We start from the raw sequence: 24,953 nt of genomic DNA, 5'->3' as shown, positions 1-24,953 counted from the left end.
ACATTATGTGAGTCTAAACTCACATAAAAACATAGATCAGCTATGTAAAGTTACCCACACATGTTGTCTCATGTAATTTCCATCATCAACCCACTGTTATTATTTTCCACACAACCAGTTCCAGTCCTGGAGTTTTTAACACACCCTTTGGTTTCAGCTATACTGGATTTCTGTAAAAAAGATAGAAGTCCTTATATTCCCATTTTAATTTGTTAACACCATTTTAAACACATGACAAGCAAGGTGGTACAGTTCCTTATACTCTGGGCTTGCAACGAAAAGGTCCTGGATTCAAATACTGGTGTCTTTCTGCATGGACTTTGAATGTTCTCTCCCTCCATGCAGCCGCTCTCTCCGCGTACTTCTGCTTTCTTCTGCAGTCCAAAAATATGACTGTAGGCTAAGTGGTGATTCTAAAATAGTCCTTTGGATGTGAGTGTGTGCACGAATAGTCCTGTGTGTCTCTGTGCAGCACAGTGATGGACTGGCATCCTGTCGAGGGTGCATACTATCCTTCTCCCAATGATCGCTGGAGATAGGCGTCAGGTATAGAGAGTGGATGGATGTTTTAAAAATAATAGGTTTTTCAATTTTCACAATAGCAACAAGATCACAGGTCACCACAAACATATTATTTATAGCAGGATGGCTGTAAATAACAGCGAATTAACTTTTCTAAACTCTGTGATGCATGATTTGGTCAGCCTGTGTAATTTCACCAGCTTAATCAGATTCATTCAAGTTGCTATGCTTTCCCATTTTTGTCTCAACTTATAAAGACCAAGAATTAAATTAACTCCAGAGTTTTAAAAAAGGCACTCTTAACCTTTTGAATGATTGTTGGTGATTCCGTCTCCAGCTGGGGACAAAAGTCATTTTTTTCCTTATGTCCAACTCATAGTTGGAGCCAGGATAGCACCGGTTTATTGGTTATAGAGTCAGAGCCTGCAACAACAATAAGCATGAATACCAGTTTAGGACTGGAACTGGTTTGATGGGGAACCTACAGGGAGGCATTTATTCCATATAGTTGCACAATACTTTCATTTGTTCTCAAGAAAATCCATAGTTCAAATGCCCTGCCTCAACATCATATCTTGCCATTCATAACTTCACCTTACATGCCCACTGCTGACAATTTTAGACATACCTGCTGGTTGCAAACCAAATGGCTTGTGGATTTATTGTTCGAGTGACTGAGACCGATTTTTTGGTGCGCAATTCTTTCCATCAACAAGTGCTTAGAAAAACAGGATTTTTTTAGCAATCATGATATCATGCTTAAATGTAAGCAGTGGTGGAGTTACTTTTGCAAATGATTGATGTAGAATTTGATTTTAGTGCCCCTTTACAGACAAAACAAGCCAGGAGTGGTGATGTGTTTGAGGACGCTTGAGATGGAATAATTCAAAATACAAAAAAAAAAAAAAAAAAAAAAAAAAAAAGCAATGAATTTCAAAGAACTGAGATCAGAGATGGATTTGCTTGGACAGCAGTGATGGGATTTCCATTGGATCAGTGAGGTGATGGCCAAACTGCAAATGAGATCTGTCCAAAAATGAGAGGAATTGAAAGAAAGTGGGCAACCAAAACACACAGGGCTGAACACAGATTTGACATAACTGAGCCTTTTACATTAAATTTATAGAAATAAGTCGCAGGGCTTTGCCAGACAGGCAGATATAATTTGTGTTGCAAAAATATCAACCAAAACTGAAACGGCAATTGAGTTTTATACCAAACCAAGTGAGATTATTTGTTGTTAAGGAAAGTGGCGAAATTTTGAAAATGTTACATTTATTACACGCTGTCATTATTTGTAGTGATTTCCTGTGTCAGTTTTATGAAAAGTTAGTATTTTACATTTCTACTTTTTCTTGGTTCTATCCCTTGAGTTTTACTTAAAAGTTTTAGATGTTGTTGGCAAAACCATAAAAGTCACTATCCATGTAATATCGCTTTCTGTATTACAGGTAGGGATGCAAGTTATCAAAGGGTTTCTTTAAAGTTGATTGATCTCATCAGTTGACTAACAATTAATTGATAAGCGGTCATTTTCTTTAAATAAGAAGGTCGACTGTCTTTTCCATAACACAAAGGGCTACATTTTTCATACTCTCTGTTGATTCCATCTCATTCAGGTGAACAGAAACTGTATTCTAGCTCTCTGCTGTCAGGTCGGTCTACAACCAGTTGTGAGAACAACACATTTTGTTGTTAGCTGTGCTTTCAGTCTAGCTATCTTCTTGTAGCGTGCTTCTAAACAGGCTGCCATTGTGGCTCTCAAATTCATTTTAAAACGTGACTACATGAAGTGATTTATTCACCAGAGCTCTCATCATCAACTGTGTTTTTTGGCATTATCCTTTCTGGAACTGTGTCTTCACATCCTTGTCTTCATTATAACATCATGATTTTTGATCATACAGCACAGCTGAATGAGTGCTTCTAAGGTGAAACTTAAATAGCTTGTCATGTGTTTATATTTCAAAACGGAACTGCATAAAGTGCCTTTTCTTTCACTTCACTGCTCTGTTATGGCCCCTCCATATTTATCCCAGTCTCAACTGGCTCCATTTAATGATGACCAGCACCGCCCTCTGCTGGAAAGCGTTCACACTGCAACACTGAAAGAAGGTCTAAACCAGGGGTGTCAAACGTTCGGCCCGCAGGCCGGAACCGGCCCGCCGAACGATTTAGTCCGGCCCGGGGGCTAAATGCATCATCATTATTCATGAAAAAACATATACTTCGTTTAATTGAAAATCTGCAGTTCCTATACTGTCCACGAGGGGCGCTGTGTTTTATTCAGAGCACACAACATGATGCAACACTGCAGCGGAACTAACAGCAGATGGCAGCACTGAGCTTCAGGTTCTGTAAAGTTCGATTCTATGCTTTACCAGCTTTTTATTTTGGCCCTGGCAACCTCATATTTCTCGTGCATGCTAACATACATACATGTTATGTATGCAAGTTTTTCTATATGTATGCATTTTATGCATCAACAAATGTACTTAATCAAATGTCTGTTTAAAACAGCTGACACTTAAGATTTCAAATGTGTGAAGCCAGATAATTTGTTCAAATTGCTTCCCAGATGTTGAAAATTAAACATTTTCTTAATTTTTGTCTGTTGTATTCTGTGATGCAGGACAGTGTTTTTAAGTTCCAAAAACTGTGAACAAATGTTTTGCAACATTGTGCAATCACTGAGATCAGTTCTTATGCATAATGCACTTAAATAAATGAGTAAAAGTATTGTTGAAATTGCAGATACCTTTCTTAAAAACTGAGATTATTCATAATATATTTTGTAAATATGAAATTCGTTTAATATAAAAACCAAGTCCACTTTTATTGGTTCTATTTAATCTTGCAATGAGTTTACTTGTGTGGCCCCCTGCAGATCAGATTAAGCTGTATGCGGCCCCTAAACCAACATGAGTTTGACACCCCTGGTCTAAGCAGACATATTAGTTAATCAAATGGATATAATTTTAATCTAATAAATCATTAATTGAAAATCTAAAATTGATTAACTGTTTGGGTCATGTGTTATAGCCCAACTTTTAATGTGAGCAAAAAATATAAAATGGAGCAGATTTACTTTAATGTTATGGGTGTTGTTTATTTTACAAATGCTAAGATAAACAACATTTTTCTATTATCTGTCCCTTATCTTTAGCCGTTTGCTTCAGAAAGAGAGCTTATTTTTGGCCTCATTCGTTTAAGTTTTTTTTTTTTTTTAAAGACAGATTAAGACAACCTTTAATCTTTGTATATGAAGCTCTGTGGCCAATTGCCAAGGAAGCTGACCAAGCTTTTTGACTGGGGTTGCAGGGATTGCAAAACACGTGGAGATGGAGACTGTGCAGCAGCGTTGTTAGTCAAGTTTAGATCTGACCTGATTGAAACGAGTGCATCATTGCATTTTTATGCTAATGTTCATCCTTCTGAAAACAGGATGGATTATTTACACTTGAAAAACACATGCAGGATAAGATAGGAGACTGCTGTGTTTTTGACTGACTCCATAGCACCGTCTCTGAATGTGTACTAGTCATTCTGGCAGTTTATATACTTTAATGCAGATTTCATCTGATATCCAGTGACAGGAGATGTCAGTTTTTCACAAAAAAGCATATTTGGATTTTCACAAAGTTTTAGCAGTTTGTCCAAGTTGTTTCTGTGGTTTTCATGTCGGTACATAAGCCATAGCTAACGGAGCTGGTTGTTACTTGCCTTCTGCATGTGTTCAGTTCTTTTGTAGACGTTGGCTCGTGGAGAGTCATTGCTGACGCAAGACATTTTTCCCACTGCTTGTGCATCAAGAGATGTAGGGTAGCTCTTGACTGCCAAGTGCTTTTTAATCTCCTAACTTCAACTTGAATTTGTAAAACAGCAGTATTCATTGTATTCATTTCAATACAGAAGATCTGATGATAAATTGTGCCATTTACCTTTAGCTATACGTGTGTTATGTACTGCCTGTGGCAGTAATGTTTAATTTAAGTAATCTTTTCACTGAAGGTCTCCAAATTAGCATTTTTCTCTTTTAAAAGACTTGAAAGCAAACTGATTTACTGAAATGTTTGTGCTGTGCGTGTGGTATTTGTGCTTTTGTGTGAATGGTTATCTTTGTCCTTCTCTGTCTGCCTTCCCTCCCTGAAATTGAAGTCTAATTGTGAGTTTTTACGTGAAGGTGACTTCATTTGCATAGTAATCTCCGTGTGCTCACCATGAATCTCCTTTATTCCTCTGCCTCGTTTTTTTCCCTCGGCGTATCACACATTAGGGTCTGTAGCATTTCTTCAGATTCATCCGTCTTTCCTCCTCACTTCCTTTGTCATTATTACAGTCTCTCTTTGCTTCACCTGATAGATTATTTTATAATAATTCCGCTAATGAGTCAGTGTTTCAGAGTGGGTGAAACCATGCGTAATTCCTTCCTATGATTACATTATCCCACATGTTGGGTAATAATGTGTGAAGAATTACAGCCACCATGAAGAGCTAACAAATATCCAGAGTAGGCACACTCAAATAGAATGTGACAGATGTGAAAGACACCACAGGACCGAGCATCAAACCCTCAGCTGGCTGTCAATCAAGCGGCACCACCGACACCTTCCCACAATGCTACAGGGAGCCATGCTATGCATATTTAAAGCGTAGATGCATCTCCTGTTTATCGGTGCAGGTACTTTTTTTTTCTTTCTTCTGATCATCTCCACACTGTGATTAGTTTGTTTTAATTTACCTACAACTTCATGTCCAGACAGGTCACAAACTGAACAAGAAGTTGGACATTTTTGTTTTTAGCGTCAGGGGAGTCAAGTGCCTCTCTCAAAGTCTTCGCATGCCTCTCTGCATCTCAGTATGTGAACTGCTTCAACCTTGTGGACAAGCATTCGGTCCTCCTCTTAGCTATACACAACTTTCACTATGCCCTCAAACCCTTCTCTGTCGGTCTCAGCCGTTGTGCCCTTGGGCCAAACACTTCACCCACCTTACCTGCTGATGGTGGTCAAAGGGCCCAGCTGTGCCGATCGTATGGCAGCCTTGCCTCAGGGCAGCTGTGGCTACAATAGAGCTTACCACCGTTGGTGTGTGACTAAATGCAGTATGGGCTATTTATGGGGCAATAATGTGGTTTGCTGGTTTAAAAAAAAAGTCTGTTCAGAAGAGGAGAAGAAGAAATAATGAAATAATTGTCACAAGAATATAAATGCAGTTTTTCCTTGTGTCCATGTTGTTTCCGAACAATAAATTATCCACACTGGGGAAACAGCAGAGCCGTCCACACGCTTTGTTGCTGTTTTTCTTTTTCTCCTCATTCGATCCCCCCCAGCCCCTCTTCATCGGCTCCGTGTTTGGTGCTACCTCTGACTGAGATTGCCCCTTCTGCCCCTTGTGGACTGAATGCAGTCCTGGTGTTACAATGCCTTAATGCTCAGACATAAGCACCTTGAAATGCCTTGCTGCTGAAATGTGCTATACAAATAAAATTTGATTGATTGATTGATAAGTGCATAATAAGAGGTATGGTTTGGGATTGGTGTGGTTGAAGCAAGTCAGTGATGTGGCTTGTACATCAACCTTCATTCCTCTGTTACATCTGCCTTAATCATCTTAACATACATAGTTTGATCACCACACAAGCGGGGCTGCCACCAATGGTTCTGGGTCTTCTCTAAGAATTCAAACATATGAGTTTTAATACAAAAAACATAATTAAATGAGATGATATCACAGCAAAAGCAACATGCTCCTTCTTGGCAAAGTTGAACACGTCGGATCCCAAACCACTGATCTCGGTAAGCAAGTGCCCTACTTGTAAGTGAAAACTATTAGTAAGGTATATAATTGCATGGCAAAAATAGATGCTTGCTCATGTTCAGGGGTGGTGGAGCCTGTTATTGAAGTTAAAAGTGAAGTACACTATGGACTGGGCTTCAGTCCATCCTGGGGCCAACACAGAGGCACACTCACACTCCAAGTTATTAGGTTTCATCAATTGCTTTAACATGCATGATTTTAGGCTGTGGTGAAAAACGAACACTCTGATGAAATCTACATCTGCATGTGGAGCAAAAATAAAGCAGGCATGAAATAACAGAGATAATCATAAGGATAGTGTGCAGTCCACACTTCAGACATGTAAGAGCAGAGAAGCTCTAAGGAAAACACGGTGCAAAAACACGGCAATGGAATAAATGTCTCTAAAATATTACACTGCTCAATTAACTGACAAATGGTGAAAAGAAGGAAGAAAAGGTCAACATTAGAAAACCACTTCCAAATCAAGAAGTACATTAGAGAAAGCATGACAAATTCAGTTCGTTATTAAGGGCAAAGGGTTGCATGGTCTGGAGAGCATGAATTCATATTTCCTCTCTGGAAAAGGTTGATTGTATTAACACCTTTGCAAAAAGGTCAAATGTGTTCTATTCATTTTTTTTTCCTTAATTCAAATCTTTTCATATCTTAATTTCCTTGATTAGCTTTTTTATTATTATTATTTTTAGACTGAAGCAGTTTAAATTTGGCTTTTGTGAAGCAGCAGTGAGAAAATCTGTGAAATTCAGATGTATACTCGGAATAATCTGAAGTATCTGGACAGACTTAAAAAAAAAAGCAAAGAGATCTAGGCCAGATATCTTCTTGTAGAGTATCTAGATTTGTCTGAATTAATTTACAGTGCTGTGAATAAGAGTTAGATGCATCTTTTTGACTAAAAATGACAACTAAAAATATGTTTCCAGCTTGCCAAAAACACCGTGATGATTATTAAAACTTTAAAAAAAATATACAGATTTATTTTGTGTAGACGACTGAAAGCAAAAATGGATTGTGTTGGAAACTGTCCTGTTGTATCAGGTGAAACTGCAACAATTCAGAGTAAAATATTATATTTAGTCAAAAGTGGTCGTATTGTAATGGTCTGAGGCTGCTTTTAGGACCTAATGTGCTTGAATTTAAACATTTCTGAATGTGTGGAGATCCCTCATTACCTGTTATCATAAACTATTAGTGACGATTATCACCAATAACGAAACAAATAGTGATTATGACTTGGAGGTAGTTACTATTTTCACACCTGGTGAGATTGGTTTGAATTTTTCTTTTTCATTAATAAATTCAATTACACTGTAAGAACAACTCTTTGTGGTTATTTGACTTCTTTTTGTGTGACTTCAAGATTTGCTTGATATAAAAATTTAGTGTGAGGGAAAAAAAACACATAAGAAATCTGCAATTGGGCAAATAGTTTTTCAGGATGCTTTTAGCTCGTTTAAAGATAATGTGATGAAAACTATTATGCTGGGCTTTTATTTTCTTTATCACTGTTATTTTGGTGGTGTAAGAAAACCAGAATAACACAAACTTAAAAAAGGAAACGAATTAGACGAAGATACTGCATTTTCCCCCAGCTTCAAAAGAGAGAATAAATTGTGAGACTAATGGTTTTCCGGCAGAGCCCTAATTATTTTTCTTCTCTCAGATAACACTTTTAAAACGTATGAATGGGTTGTAATTATTCCGAGATTTAAAATGGCACCTGTTGGATTAGATTCAGGACTTCGCTGCTTATTAAATCTCTGTGTTTTTTCCCTCCGATGTAAAGAAACGGTGTTAAATGTTTCAGATTCGTAGACCGGAGCTGTGGCATGTGTGTAGTGGGTGGGAAATGTTTGTTTTCGGTTTTTTAAGCTCTTATGTGCCTCTTGTTTTTTTTTTTTTTTTTTTTTTTTTTATTTTTTTACTCAACTTAATTATTCTCTCAATTTATGAGAGAATAACGCCCAGCGGGGGGGGAATATTGTCTAATCAGTGCTTAGGCGCTACTTGTATGGGAACATTTGGTGACCCAACACCTAAATAAGACATTTTCTTGTTTCTTTTTTCCACTTAACTGTACGTAGGTGTCGAGGTTTATGTTACGTTAGTGTGTATTAACAAAGTTCTGTTCCCTGGTTCTCGTCTATGTCATCCAAGAGTACTCTGCAAGCCTACATTGCAACTTCCCACTCTCTCCTCCCTAGATAGAAGGTATTGAGTCAGTAATGTTCAAATTCAACTCTATGAGGGCAGTGCTCTTTTGCAATATCTTCCATCTTACTTTTCTTCCTACATTTTCCAGATGCCCTTTTAGTCATCTCCTGTGTGGAGGTACACAGTATCTCCTCTCCTCATTCAAGTAGCTATTCTCCCTCTGTTCCCCCTCACTGCTATCTCAAACCAATCTTCCATAGCTACACAAAAGCTACATTTGTCTTTTGAGTGTGAGTGCGTTCGCGTGAATCGTTGTGTGTGTGTGTGTGTGTGTGTGTGTGTCTGTATTTTATGGCCCTGGAGGGGGTCAGAGGTGTTTATATGGGAGAGGTGACTCCCTTATTGCTTCTATAACCTGAGTATATCATATGAAACCATGTCATTTACAGTGAATGGGAGCATCTGGTCAGCTGTAAATGTAATCTAATGAAATGAAACGAAAGCCTGCATGGCTGTTCTCGCAGTCCTACGACCAAGAGACTGACCGAGTCACATCACAGCCAGTGGGGGCAGGCGACGGAGGCAAAAGTACGGGCTCTTTGAGGGTTGATCTATTCTTCATAATATGGAGCCAGCTACTGCTACCGACACTCTGCTCCAGTATTGCATTACCTCCAGACTCAATTAGTGGAATAGCATCTTTTGAGAAGAAAGTCAAAGATATACTCCAGAGCATCCATAACTCGGGCGTCTTTAACCAGGCTCCCCTCCATATCGATTATCTTATCCATGAACATGCTCTTTGCTATTTTCCCGTTTTATGTGCCATCAACCTTCTGACCTCCAAAGTCAGAATCAAGAACAGGAGCTCAATATAAATATGAAAACAGATGTTTATGTGCAGTTTATAAAAATATATTCATTTCCTCCTAGAATTACACCAGACTTAACTTTGCTGTTTTGTCAGTCGGGGTAAACAGAGTTATTTACATTTTCTGAAGCAGAGAAACATAGTTTAGAGATCATTTATTACTTTAAAGTCTAAAGTTTGCATGGACTAAAGTTAGTATATATTTTTTTTTTAGAAATTTTGGGAAAGCGCAATGCTTTGGCTTTGTGAGATTTCAGTAGATCACTTGACAGTGTTTGACTTACTTTGATGCAGTTCTGTGGCTGTATTTTATCAGTGCAAAAATGCTGGAAAAGAAAAATGGCATTATATCTAGAAGATAACTTTGGACCTCTACAGATTCAGCCAATCTTGGGGTTCAATTTCCAGGCAAACCCAGTTTTTGTTCAGGAATCTAATGGGTTCTGTGTCCCAGAGATGGTTGCATGTTTGTGTGAAATGTGGATATCTCCCTCTCAGCCAAAAGCAAATGTCCTTTTAAAGATGTGAAGATTCTGATTGGTAAGACGGTTTTATAATCCACAGCAAAAGGAGGTCTGAACTAAAATGGGCAGAAAAGCCGTTCAGCAAGGAAGAAGCCATTGCTTCAAAAGTAAAATAAGAAAAAAAAATCCAGTTTGCAAACGCATACCTTGGGAGATTTGCTGCTGTTTGGTGAAACAATTTTTTAAAAATGTTTCTTTCATCATCTTTAAATCTGAAAAATAGATGGTTGTCTTACCAAGAAAATAATAATAACCCATGGGTTTTATTACTTTGTAATAAAACCCATGGGTTATAGTTGGTAGGGTTATATTTTTCAGATTACAATTCTAGCATGAATTGTAATCTGAAAACTATAACCCTAGCACTGCTTCAGGTCGTAAAGCCGAACAGGAACCTTTGCCTGAATTAATGCCTCAAAATCTTGAAGAAATGCTTCCCAGAGAAGCGGGAAGCATTATGGCAGCAAAGCAGTGCATGCCTTCAGCCTTGTAGCTTAAATCTTGCAGGGAAGGCCTTGTCAGTGGCACTGCTGGGGAAGTGGGAGCTGTGGAATCGCACTGTGTCACTGGTGACACACACCGACGACATTAACAGCAACGAGAGAGAGAGAGAGAGAGAGTCATTATTCTTTCCTAGATAGCAAAGCCAGATAGCTGGGTTGAGTGTTGATGGTTGCTGGGAAACAAAAAGGGGATGACAAGGGGTGAAGACTGACTCATTGTGATGACCAAGCAGCTTTCCCTTCTACGCGGGGCCGTCTCTGCATTTTTCACTTCTCTGATTAGCATTCCCCGACTCTCTCCATAAATCCAACAGTATTCGCGAGCGTTGGGCATTGACTGTACAAGGCTGCTGAATGCGTCATTATCTCTAAGCCCACACTCACACGGTTGCATGAGGGAGATTGGGAAAAAAAAACAACAAATAAACTGAAGCATTACAGATGGTTAAAAAGACATCAAAGACAGTTTTTTTATTTTATTTCAGAACATAATTGTAGTCATGGTGATGTAATGCGAGGTATATAGTACTGGAGGCATTTATTTGGACCCCTGGTAAAGATCTGAATATTAAAAATAATTAAATACATCTTTTTCTGATGTAGCATAGCTTAACACTGAAAACAGATGTTTAACTTAATAATCACTGGTTGTCTTCTAACATTTCACACTCTAGAAAGGGATTTTTTACCATTGCTGTTTGCATAACCTCCGTAGATCATCCAGACTTTTGGGTCCTTTCCTACAGTCTCTGTTCCTCATGTGACTTTTCAGGTTTTTGTAAAATTTAACAGACGCCAATGGAAGAAGGTTGATTTTGTGTCTTCGTTGATTTGGCTACATGCCAACCAATGTGACTGGCAGTGTAGAGGTCCTATCCATTAAATAAGAAGCAGTCACTGATGATCATTTTTCCGAAGTTTATGCTTCAATTGCTGTTTTTTTTCCTCTACCAACAGGAACTCTACGTACTGCATGAAGGTCTCCATGGCTCTGGCTGTGGCTGAAAATGACACGGACCTCTGCTACAACTCCAACATGAGAATAACTGAGAAGGCTGAGCTCAGCAAGAGGTTCCACATCCTCTGTCCGGAAATAGATGACTACGTTGAACCTGGGAAGGAGCCTGAAATCACGTGGTACAAGGTAGGCTTCAGTGAACGAAAGGGAGTTATTATACGTTTAATCTTTCAAGATTGGTTGAATTTTTTTATGGATATCGATGCTTTCTTGAAACGAGCAACAACAGGCTTCTGTCTTTGTGATCGTACGACTAGAAAATATTTTTAAACGCTTTATTTAATTTTTTATTTTCATCTCATTTATTTGCCATTTAAATTTAAAAGCCTCGTCGCAAATGCAGTTCCAAATCACTTAGGCAGATTATGTATGCGGGCAATTACTTAAGCTATATTTGCAGTGGTCCACACAGCCCTCTGAGACGATGAGAGAATAAGCACTGTGCAGATGGCAGCCACAGCAGTGACTTTCATAATGAGCACAAAACTTCTATGAGAATAAAATTGTGCAATGTCACTTTGTGCCCTGTGGAAAGACTGGATGCCCTACAAACGCTCCTGCACCCTGAGTCACCCCCCCTCCTCCCCTCTGTTGGGTCCTTGTCTCTCCCAGGTCAGGCACGGCCTGCGGACAACAAAGTGCATCCCAACCAAGGGGTGGAGGCCAAACTAATCACAGGCAGATCAGCAGTAGATTAACTGGCCAGGCTTGACCTCAAGTTCTCTCGAAAATTCAATTACAATCTGGGTAATGACTGGGAGTGCTGGGACCCAGAGTTATTTGGACCTCGGTGGAGCCTCTGTGATTGAATTCAGAAGCTGCCGGGAGCAAGGATAGAATAGAATCGTCGTCCTCCCCGACAGAGCGTCAAGGAGCTGGAGAGCGGATCGTGTCGTATAGTTACTCATTGTGCTTGCACACGGATACGCTCGCATTTGCACAGAAGCAGAACAAACACACTTATTGTGCCAGAAGAGACTTCTGTAAATAAAATTCCCCTTCCTCTGTGGCTTTAGTAGAATACTGAAAGGAGAATATTCAGTTCAGTGCAATAAATCATAATCAGATAAGAAGGATAATGGCAAAGCCCGATCATTTTACAATATGGAATTATTTTGTCAGTGTCAATCCATGCATCTGCAACAGTTTATCCAGTGGCTTAGAGCTGCGTGGCGTTTGTGTCGAGCTTGGAAAAACGACCAGTGATGAAGATGAAACTCTGCTTTGCTGTGCCTTACGAACTTATTCACACTCTTTGAACTTGTTCACATTTTGTCACATTAAAAATCAAATGTGGTGTTGTGTCTTGGGGGGCGTTTATTGGGTAGACCAGCACAAAGTATTGTGTACTTGATATTCAGACATTTTAAAAACGTGTGGTGTGCATGTGGATTCAGTCCCCTTTACTCTGATTTCCTTAAATAAAATCAAGCGATCTTGCTTTAATGTGAGAGAGGCAATGCAGAAAACAATTTTTAATGAAAACCATAACAGGTCTGTCTGCAGTTTGCCTTAAGTCATGGACAGGACACGGTACACATATATAATAAGAATATCCATTTAAAGGAGATAAAGGGTGAACTTTCTGGTCTTCATGCAAATAACTGTGTGGGCCAGAAAACAAATACTGCGTTGAGACTGAGGCATGGGGTCACTGGCAGCAGGAGGGCCCGCATAAACAGTATGCAGCCAGTTCTACAATAGAGTAGTTTAAATCAAATCTGATTTTTGTGTTACAGTGGCCCAGTTAAAGTCCATATCTAAGTTTATATCAAATCGAGGATGTGAGACCAGGCTTGAAAATTGACTTTCCCAGAAGCTTTTTATTCAATCTGACTGAGCTTGAACTGTTTTGCACAGCTTTAATTGCAGTGAAAAGTGGCTCTACCAATTATTGACTCAGGACACCTGAATTCAAATGCACGCCACGTGTTACAGATTTTTGGCTCTTTAGGTTTTAGAAAACCATACATCATTTTCCTTCCGTCTTAAAATTGCACACTACTTTGTGGCGATCTAGGAAATAAAATATCAATAACGTGCATCGAAGTCGGGAGTTGTGATGTGACAAAACGAGGAAAAAGTGTTTGGCATCAATACTTTTTCAGGAGTTTGCAAACAGTGTTTGGGTCTCATATTTCAAACTGATAACACGAATTGTTTTTGCCATTTGTGGTTCGATGTGCTTCTCTATTGCTTTATTGCGAGTTTCCAAGTGAAGTATTATCATTGTTTAAAGATAATGTGAGACGCTTTAACCTGGCTGTCCTTCTCCGTTACGTAGGAGTGCCGTCCAAAAAAGTGGCGGGCCACTATCTTCCAGAGGGGAGACAAGTTGTTCTTTCAAGAAGTTAAGGAGGACGACATTGGGAATTACACCTGCGAAATCCAGTTTGGCGGCTTTGTTGTCAGGAGGACGACGGAACTCACAGTGACTGGTATGAAGACGCCCAATCTACTGGTCGTAATATTTGTTCACAGAATTAAAATTAAACACTTCAAGGAAAACAAAGTGGTGTAAAAATATATATATATATATATATATGCACACACACGCTCACACACACCTGCAGACTTACCACTGTGTAAAGCAATGATGCCCTGCTGCTGTGTTAATTGTTGGGGGAGGCTGAACGCTGTTACCTGGCCCCCATTTCTCCTTCCAGCTCAGCAATTTCCAGTCAGCCGAGCAGTGCTGAAATATTTAAGGCTATAGGCTACAGGCCTTCATGCAGAGAGCTAAAGAGCCAGGCGCAAGGTCAAGAGATTTACTCTTTGAGTGTGGCCGTCTATCTCTCTCTCTCTTTCCCTCATTACTTGTACAGGTGCAAGGAGGACATGCAACAAATGAATACATCCATAAGTCAGGTGGTGGTAGTTACATGTGTTGCAACATGGCAGTCTGCTTTAAAACAAATAGAGAATTATTGCAGTTTAATAAAAAAAAATAAAAAAAAAGAATTGTGGCACTAGTGACCTTTATTCTTGGTAGTTAGGCAAGAAATGGGCAAGGCAAGTGGAGAGGATGTGCAGCTGTGGTCCAAAAGTTGGAAATCGAACTCTAGATTGCATCTTCAAGGCCGAATAACCTCTGAATATGAGGGGCCTGCTGTACGCCTCTGCACCATGTGCCACCCCCAGTGCTCCATCCATCCATTTTCTTAACACCTATTGGGGTCGGGAAGGTTGCTGGTGCCCATCTGTAGCGAACATTTCAGGCAAGAGGCTGGGTTCACCCTGGACAGGTCGCCAGTCCATCGCAGGGCGACACAGAGACAGACAGGACAAACAACCATGCATGCACACACTCACTAAGGAGAATTTAGAGAAACCAATTAACCTGACAGTCATGAAAGAACCCAACATGCAGAAAGACCCCAGGCTGGGAATCGAACCCAGGACCTTCTTGCTGCAAGGCAACAGCTCTACCAACTGCGTCTCTGTGCAGCCTGCCCCCAGAGTTGAGAATTTCTAATTGTCTTCAGGATATTATAGCACAGTTAACATCCTCACCCGTAAACATCTGTGTGTATCCTTTGCAGAACGTAGATCCCGTACTTTAACATCCATTGAAGTTAACATGGAGTAAGTTTGCACCTTAGGCATGAATTTACAACCTAAGATAGATGGCAGTTCTTTTAACAGCTTTTTACAATTTGTGTTTTCATTGATTTCATTTTTTAAAACATTACTCACACTGGAACCTGCTCCAGTCGTCTTGCAGTAATAACCTCTGCCCCAAAGATGATTGTTGTACGAGCAACACGACGGTGTGTTTACTGATTGGAAAAAGATCACATTATGTATTTTCCATCAGCTCGTCACTAGTTGATATGACCAAGTTGAAAATCGACTTCAATTACGAGCTGATTTCTCTGTGCATCTCTACTTACACACAGCTGTTGTAGTTTAATGCAGAGGCTGGGTAACTCTACAGTCACAGAATAAATCACAGCACAGTTTTTGTCCAATTATCATGGCTGGCTAGTCTATAAAAAACAAAGCTAGAAGAGAGAATTTATCAGCGATAAGGATGCCAGATCCTGAGATAATGTACAGACTTCAAAAGTAATTTCAGCCTTTTTTAAAATATATATTCTTTAGTAACCCATAACTTTTGAATGTTTCTTCATCCTATTATTGATTATTACTCTTTTGTGATTAAGTGACATCTCATCTATGCAAGCTGATACAGTTAGATCAAAAATGTTTACCTCAGGCACCCGAATTTTACTTACACCAAGGATGGCTGAATCCGGGCAGACATACTAGTTTTGCTCTTTTTACCATCATGCCAAAGTCTGCAAAGTGATCACTGCTTCCATATGAGCAGCAAACGTATCCAGACATGTATTCATACCTGGGAGAGCAGGATTTTATCATACGTCAAGGTCTGTTAGTTGCAGCTTAAAGGTCGCTACACTTATATTTCACCAGGAAAATATTGTCCTTCCTGCCCCATGTGGTGTGTGTCTTTAATTTTGCTACGTTACTGGTAAAGATTTGCATTTACCAGAACTTAGCAGTTGTCTCCACAATGAAAGTTTTGTCCAAAAATAATTCACAGACCTTGTAATTTACAGAAATTAGATTCCGGTTACACCAAATGGTAGATGATTGTGAATGATTAAATGTGGATTAAAAGCTTTCATTGCAAATGAGGAAATGTAACTTTTTGGCAGTGGCTGGCAGTGTTACACTCTGACATAGGACATTTTTCCTCTTACTTTCTCTATTGTTATCACAATCACAGATCGAATGCATTAGTTGTTTGTAGTAATATCTTGTGTCTTTGTTATTCGACATGGTACATTTTCAGGTGTGTCTTAATAAATTAGATAAATAGTTTATTATTCAACTTTGAAGGTTAATTTCATATTATATAGATTCATTCCAGCATGTTTCTACTGCTTTTCAGGATTAAGGCTTACGGCTAATGAAAACTCAAAAGAATGCCTGAGAAAATTTGAATATTGCATGAGACCAATAAAAAAGGATTTAAGTGCAGAAATGTTGGCACACTTAATAGTATGTCTGTGTGTAATGTGCAGAATATGCACTGGGTCTCCTTCTGCACAAATCTTTACACCAGTGCTGCATAGAGTAGATCAACCGGTGGCTATTGGGTCTGGTGCCTCTCAGTTTTCAGTTTTAGCCAAAGTATAATGATTAATCCAGCACAGTGATTTCATGCTCATTAAAGCAGGTACTGGTACTTTTGGGAGGTTGATGGCAGGGTAACGAGTCCTGCAGGGAAAAAAAAAAAAAAAGAAGTCAGCAAATATATTAGGGTTGTCAACAGAGTGGAAACATGATGTTCTGTAAAACTTCTTGGGCGACAAATATAGACATTTTCCACCAGATGTCAAGCAGCTTGTACTCTGCGTCTTTCCATCCCTTCACTAGACTATTTGACATTCGCTTTGTCATGATTTTGTTGGCACTCTGTGGTTCTGCTGATTTCTTGTATTGATCACCTTTTTCTATCATGCATTTTCACCCAATTTTACTTGATCATGTTTACATAAAATGGTCTATAGACAGCCAGATTATCTTGCGGTTATCTTTTCTGGTTTGTTGCCCTTCAGGTGTCAATGACTGTCCGTCGCTCATGTGTCGAATCAGCTTGACCCTCTCCTCCACGATTGTGTAATAAAAATAATTTTTATTGCTTTTATGTAAGGTTAAAATTTCTTAGAAACTTAAAGAAATTCACTCTTGAAATATATCACTGTGCATAAAGAATTGCACATGTTCAATTGAATTACCTTTTCAATTACATGATGAGTTGTTGAGATGCCCCAACAGTATATTATGCTTCCTTTGGCTGTTCTGCTGTATGTTTACTGGCTTGGTGGAATGACCTTAGTTTTTATTATGAGGATTGTCATAAAAGCTAAACAAGTATAAATATGCTGCCTACATTTTTAATACAAGGAGGTAGAAAAAGAGGATGTAAAAGGAAAAAGGACCTTCTCATTTCCACTCTTTATTAGCTCTATGTGATGCAACAAAACCAGTGGAAAAAGAGGGGAGGCAAATCCAATGTAAAATGCAAGATATGGAAAGTACTATGGGAGAGCGGCTACTTTGATAAACATGAGACAGAAACAAGAAGAAAACGGCAGTATTGAGTTAGCTTTTAATATTCTCAGCTCAACCTTTTGGTGCTTGTTTTTTGGCCTTAACTGTTAAATTAGAGTTTTTTGTTCACTCAGGTTTGGTTGATTAAAATCAGTTCTTTGAAATCTTGGTCTACATGGCAGCTAATAAAAATGTATGTAAAGGTTTTATTACCAAAGCAGCGTGATATAAAAGTAGGCCAAGTGTAAATGAAGAGCATCTAAACTAAAACCAGCACTTTTTTCAAATATGTAAAAACTTGTATGATTTATTTATATATATATATATATATATATATATATATATATATATATATATAAACCACACCACATACAGCAACAGTCTTGTTTCCTCTTTAAACACGCCATTTGTTACCATTTTGCCTTATTGTATAGCATTTTACCTTATTACAACAGTGGGCTACCTCCTCTTTACAGCTCTGGTATCCGGATAGAATCAGATTAGCTCATCCTCACCATGGACTCATTTCTTTTAATAAACCCACACCATCATCCCCTCAAGTGGGCGTGCGATTACCCACATTTTATCACATCCTGTTAAACCACCGTTGCCTAGACAGCAAGTATAAAAGGCCAAACTATGTTTAAGATCTAGGTACTAATGTTTTACAGTTTTTTTTCCTTCCTCCAAAGGCCAGGAGGATAAAGGAGGTCATTAAGTTTAACTGATCCTGAATTTTGTGCAATAAACACTAACCTTTACTCTGACCCTGCTCCAGATAGAGTGTGTGTGTGTATATATATATATATATATATATATATATATATATATATATGTGTGTGTGTGTATTTGCTGTTCTCATTTTGCTCGACTATATACAAGACGAGACAGGGCTGCTATATCTGAGACGAGGTCAGCCTTGTAATAGAGGTTAACTATGGGCATAAACAAAGGATCATGCTGATCAGGCTGATCCAGAACCTCGTCAATCAAGTGCTGAAGCGACTCAGGTTAATAGAAATTTAAAGCAAATGGGGAGCCACGCCTCATTGCTTTATTTTATGTTTTCATCATGGTGCACTTAAAATGCTCTTACCAGGACACTGGAAGGTTTAGTCGACACACACTTTCATGAAGTCAGTATTTAGTAAAACTGTTTCACCTTGCTTTCTCTGTACATATTTTCACATTTACCTTCCAACTCTAAAGATATTGCCTTATTGTGTATTCTCTTTCTTTTGTTTCTCATAGATTAGTTCACATTTATGTTTACTCCTTCCTCCTTTTAGGGACTTGAATATTAATCCCTGAACTGAAATCACAGGTACGCATGTACCTGTCTGGATACATGCGTTCTTTTACCTTTCAGTTTTACCCCACATCAGGTTTTGGTTTTTTTGGTGAATTCAACTTAAAATCAAACTTTCCAGTCAGCTTGAGTTGCTTTTCCACATGTTCCATCTTTGTTTCACACCAGACCCAGTTTGAGTGTTTCTTTCTGAAAAGTTCAGTTTTATTCTAATGGTCTTGTGGTTTGTCCAGGAAGTCAGAGTGCAACGTTATAATAATTCCCTAGGTATATGGAAAGTTGTGAATGTAAACAAAAAGTTCCTAGAAACTCAGATCAATTAAAAAAAAAAAGTTTCAGTTACGATTATTTTTAAAAGTATTTTTAGCCGTATAAATAATTGTGCCCCTACTGATTGTGTTAAAAACATGTATTTATTAACACAGGCATATCCCCCTACTTCAGATAAAAGTTGTAAATTAGCTTACGAACCACCGTATTTCTAAATACTTTTGCGCGATTTCGTTTTTCCTTTTCATACGTAACTTGGGGGTTTATGTGCTTGTTGTTTATTGCGTGTCTGAATTATTCTTTGCTCATTTTTATGGTTCTCTCAGGCCTCGTTCCAGCTGTGATGACCACGCTACAATAGTATAACAGCAGATAAAAGCCCAGTTACGCTGATGTGTGCAGCTCCCCTACGCGTTCTGTGGAAAGCAAAATATAATACAATGAGAATGAGGATAAAGAGAACAACGGAGTGAAAGTAACCAATAACGGCAAAAGGAGGAGAAGAGATAGAAGTAGAAAAAAATGATAGAGGTTGGTACTCCTTATCTGTATTCCCTGCCAGTGTTTCCCTGCAGAAACGGTGTGTCCGCAACCATAAACAGACTATTATCCCAGTGTTTATCACAGTGCACATTACCGTTTGCCTCTGTCGGACTTACTGTAATGGAGTCGTTCGGTTTGATGGATGCCTCGGGCGTACGCTCCTATCCGTTGCTCCCATTATACCTCTGTCTGCATCCCCTCACAGCAGAAACGTCTGCCTGCACATTCAGCATCGCCCGCGAGCGTGGTTATTGAGGTTATGGCCAATGTAAATGTACCATTTGGCACAGTGAATCGGAGGTGGAGAGGGCAGGAGGAATCGGGCTCGGGGAAAGAAATTGTCTGCCACACATTACCGCTCATGGAGCATCTGCTTCAAGTGGGCTGACCCTCGGGAACCTGGCTTTATGTGTTGTGAATAAACATATTAACGCATGAAAATAAAATAACTGATAGTTTATTTATAAATGTATATTTATGGGGGGGGGGGGTGTTGCACTTTATTCTTAACTCACTGTACAAGATTGTGTTGCAGATGAATTCAGCTTCCTCTGCAGAAACGGCTGGTATCGATTGCTTTGTATCTCAGGACTTTCCATCTTTTATTTCAAACCGAACAGCATGCATGCTGCATGGGCTAAGAGTATTGGTGTTAAATTTAGATATTGTGTGTACGGATTTGAGTGGAGTTAGGGTGTAGAGCTGTGATCTCCTTGCTGTATGAGGTTCTTTACCGTTTCTCTTCCCTAGGGTCACCTTCAGAAACATGACCACTTCCTACCCTTATAAAACATTGCTGCCTGTGTCCGCTTATGTGAGCATGAGGATATGATGCGTTTCTTTCTGTATCTTGTCTTATTTTATTTATTTTTTTATTAAAGTGATAACTCTATTTTTACCGAGGCAGCTGGATGTAATCTCAGGCGATGTTGCAGAAAGAGACAGTCAGTCAAAAGAGACACAGGGAAAGAGAGCTGTGGCATCCACATGTCGTCCATCTGTTGTACCTCCTTATATTTCAGGCTAAAGAAGGACTGATGGCTGGATAGAGAGGCGGCGATCAGCACTTTTGGCGCACAAGTGAAGGGCTGGAAGAGGAGAAAGTGGGTAAAGATAAGAGATGAGAGAAAAAGAGATGGATTCGCTCTTAGCTGAATTCCTTTCCATTTCCGGAATGAGTAAAGATGCTGCACGTTTACAGTCAAGCAGCGTGCCGCCCAGTCTTGATCCCTTACACACCACTCCGCGTTCTGCAAAGGTCCTCAGAGAGGAGATGGTGAAACCTCGCCTGAGATAAGTGTTGTTCGAGCAGTTGACTTTTCTTGTCCGCATCGACGTGTACGCACGTGTGTACAAGTGTGGCATACACATCCTGCTTGTGCAAATCACACCCATGGGAGGCTGCTGCACACACTGTAAAATATTTGATGCATCGGCGGGGTAGCATAACCTACTGTCTGTCAGTGTCATACTCATCTAGTGTGTAAAAAAAAAAAAAACTGTTGGGTATGAGAATACCCAACAGTTTTGGGGAATGCTCACATAAAGCCTTTACATTAAAGACCAGGATTCTAATGACTCATTAGTTTCAGGTCAAATATTCTAACACACCAAATCTCCCCTGAAAATATGATACACAATATTGAGTTCTCGAGACAGGGTGAGATTCTAATAACATTTTTAGGATTATCTTGAATCAAACAGTTCAGGTTTGACTGTTCTGAGTGTAAAGCGTTCAGAAGCAGGCCCCCCCGCTGTTACCTAATTGCTGTACTGGATTTAAATAGGAGGCTGCACTGAATACATACAGGAGCAAACGCAGCAAAGCAAGTGCAGCAGATGTCAGCGATTTGCACCCGACTTTGTGTCAGGTTGCAGTTATCGCCTCTCTAGTGAGAGAGACAACAGATGCAGAAGTGATCAAATAAGTAATATAAACCTTTTTTCTCTCAATAAATATTATAATTAATCAAGAACTGTGGGTCCTGTCTTGTCAAATTAATCATCAAAACTTTAAGAACTACATCTGACCAGAAGACTCATGCCAGAGTGGCATTTTTGAATCAGTAAGTGATGCTGCAGATTGAGAGAGGAGCAGTGTTTTCTTTAAAATGGTTGATTCAAAGATACAAATCAATGAATCTACCACGTTTATTTGTGTAGCACATTTCAGCAACAAAGCAGTTCAAAGTTTGTTGCATCATAAAAACATAAAAATACAAAGTCATAGAAGATGCCACACAGTCAACAATTGAGAACTAAAATGTTGGTCAATGTTTCAAAAATAACTCTAAACAGACTAACCTGTTTTTAGTCTAGATTCAAAGGGAGTCAGGGTTTGTTCCAGAGCATAGAAGCTCAGGATGTTAGATATTCATGACTGGCCAGGACAAAACCTGGAAGAAGTCTACTCCTCGGGGGTGTTTCGAGTTTTTTACAGATTCTGAAAGTGTGGAGTCTAAGTTTTCCAATGGTGTCAAACACATGAAAAAAAAAAAGTGTGAAATGTTTCATTCAGATTTAAAGAAAAAGAAAAATAACACAGCAAAATGAGTTGCTCTAAAACGAATCTCAGAACAGGGATAAACGAGGGGGTCTGTGGAGCTACAGACCCCCTCGCAGTTTTACTTTATATGGACCACAAGTGAATGATTTTCATGTGAAAAGGAAGGATTTCAAAGGCTGATCTATTCACTTTAATTATTGCGTTACACCTCTATCCACTATCATATTCACCCTCAAATAATCTCAAGTGTTTCCCTCATCTGTAACCTCTCTTCCTCCCCCCCCTCTTGTCCCTGGTCTCCCCAGCTCACCTCATCGCCATTCACCGCCAGCTGTCCCTTCAGACTCAAAGCAGGCCCAGAGTTCATGTTGTTTAAATTCAATTAAAAGTGACATCAATCTGCATGTGACGAATCCAAATTTACATACTCCGCAATTAATCTTTCCCAACCTCCCCGACTCCACCCACATACTCACCCTCGGTCTTTGGTGATTATCATTATCTAGGCCGAGCGGTCCTCGTACGAGGGCATGATTGAAATAAAATTATAAGTCTGCCTCTTTCAAGCCTTTTGAAGTGAGACTTAATAATTAAACAGTGTTTCTCTGAAGCTGAAAGTGAACGACTGGAGAAAAACTCCTGCTGTATTTGGGAGTCCTGTGAGTTTAGTGAAACTAAGCTCTGTATTTGAGATGACATATCCAACAGCTACGCCTGCCAAATTGCTTGAAAGTCACGGGTCTACGTCTCTATAAGCCTCCTGCATATGGAGTGGAAAGAGAAAGGAAAATCGAGTGATAAGCATGGGATGAAAATGAAGCAACAGATCGAGAGGGGGGAAAAGAAAAAAAAAAACATAATTTATGGAGTTTTGAATTCCTCTTGAAACACCAGCAGAAGCACTAATAGAGATCCAAGTCTACTTAGGGTTTTTCCCCAAAAAAAAAAAAAAAAAATCTTGCTTTCCATCTCGGTGAGATTTAAAGGCTATTTATTGGTTTCAGCTCTTTTGCATCTTGGCTACCACTCCCCGCTTGCTCATTATAGGAATGACTTTGCCTGACCTTTAAATGCTCACAAGTGCCTGATCTCGGTTTATTCGTCAGGCATGTTTGCGGTTTATAAATCCATTAGCCTGCTGTCTCCTTCAAGAGCTCATTCAAAGAAGATTGCACTTTGATTTTGTCTAAAAATTAATTTGAACTTTAACGATGGTGATAATGATTGAGTGTAATGGCTTCTGCACTGAACAGCATACATAAACAGTTTGTCCGGCTCGGTCCAAAGGTAACAAAAGACTCATTTTTCATCCGCTTAAATGCTCAGATTTTCCTCTAGCAACGTAACTCCAGATGATGAAGGTTCGGTACTGTAGTTTCACATCGCAGGAAAACGATGTTCGAAATTAAATGAATGATTGCTTTTATTAAATGCATATTAAAACCCAGTTTTCAAGCAGGTCAAAGCCTTGGAAGAAAACAGTCGTGCTTCTCATTTCATAATGTGCTTTCTAATAATTTAAAGTGCATTGAAGTCAAATACATCACTGGTGGCATTTGAGAAAACTGTAACTTGGATCACGACAACAGTCAGCTGGACTTTTGGTAATTTCTCTCTGAAGACGTTTCAACGCCTACCGAGGAGTCGCTGTTGATCCTGGAGACTCTCAGTTGAGCTGGATGACTAACATACAGCAGCATGTGCCTCAAAGTCCTCACAGTTATTGATCCTCATCTGGAACAATCACTCCATTCATAAGAGTGATATTTTTGATTATAAATTTAAGCAAACCTGCATTTTCAGGACCCCCGAAGTTGATATGCCTTCAATAAATGTAATGTTAATAAAAAGTGTTTTTATTTTATTTTTTTTCAGTTGAACAACATAATAATCAAACCAGTCAGTGTTGATTTTTGATAGGGGCTACAAAGCTTTCTGCCCAAGTTATAATGGACAAGGGAGCCAAACAACATGAAAAGTTTTAAAAGTCAAACATGTTTTGTCAACTTTGCACTGAAAGAACATCTAGATTAGTTGTTGGAGTGGGTTTTGTTTTAATTGTGGCGGCAAAGGGGGCTGGAGAACCACTACTGCCCACAATCCCCCTGTTAAAAGCAGAAAACAGTGGCCTGATTCTTCACAGCTCATACTTTCTTTTCAGTGAATCTAGTGCAAGTCAAAGGAGCTATTATTTTTGAACAGTTGCATGAGTCTTAAAATTGCTTTTCTAACTCATGCACTGGCCTAGTGAATGAATGGTGGCATTACTCTACCAGTTGAAAAGCACAGCCAGTAGGAGCTATTTTCACACATCTTTTCATGCACACTTTGAAGTGAGGCTCTAATTAATAAAAAAAAGGTTAAATAAATAACATGTTTTTGGAGGGATAAATCTTCTTTCTTCACTGTACTTAAATCACTAGGAATGTTGTTATGCTGTCCGTATCTTCTCCTTTCTCCTGACTCACAAAAGAACGTTGTCCGCATTCAGAGATGGCCTGATTAAAACATAAGGCTCTTCATTAAAAAAAAAAATAAAATAAAGAAAAATAACAAACAAAACAGAAGCACCATGTGTGTCACAAGGCTTGGAGCGTGGCGAGGAAAGAGAGAGAGAGAGAGGCAGTTTATTTCAATTTATTGCTGATTTTACACATGAATCATAAAAAAGATGCATGGCAGAAAATAGAACCTAGTATAGAGGGCCACAAATCATGTTTTGTATGAGTGCATTTCTTTTTAAAAAGAGATAAAGCTTTGTTGAGTGGGTTCTCTCATGCCGATGTCAATGAAAGGCTCTGCTGTCCCCAAATGTACCTAAAACCT

At 39.1% G+C, this 24,953-nt stretch overlaps 1 protein-coding gene across 6 annotated transcripts in view; it reads left to right on the top strand.

The window, feature by feature from the left end:
• Positions 1–24,953, top strand: part of il1rapl1a (interleukin 1 receptor accessory protein-like 1a) — a 229,033-nt gene that overhangs the window by 108,628 nt on the left and 95,452 nt on the right. For all 6 annotated transcript variants that reach the window (XM_015037094.1, XM_015037093.1, XM_015037097.1 and 3 more), the window contains 2 exons: positions 11,355–11,541; positions 13,700–13,853. In XM_015037094.1, coding sequence (XP_014892580.1) covers positions 11,355–11,541; positions 13,700–13,853 — 341 coding nt within the window. The remainder of the gene's footprint in view (positions 1–11,354; positions 11,542–13,699; positions 13,854–24,953) is intronic.

Source organism: Poecilia latipinna, unplaced genomic scaffold (genome assembly GCF_001443285.1).
Source record: "Poecilia latipinna isolate Pla-1442-1.1 unplaced genomic scaffold, P_latipinna-1.0 Scaffold392, whole genome shotgun sequence".
In the NCBI taxonomy this organism is placed as follows: Eukaryota; Metazoa; Chordata; class Actinopteri; order Cyprinodontiformes; family Poeciliidae; genus Poecilia; species Poecilia latipinna.
Note: the sequence above shows the minus strand (reverse complement) of the source record. Positions and strands in the feature narration are given on the sequence as shown.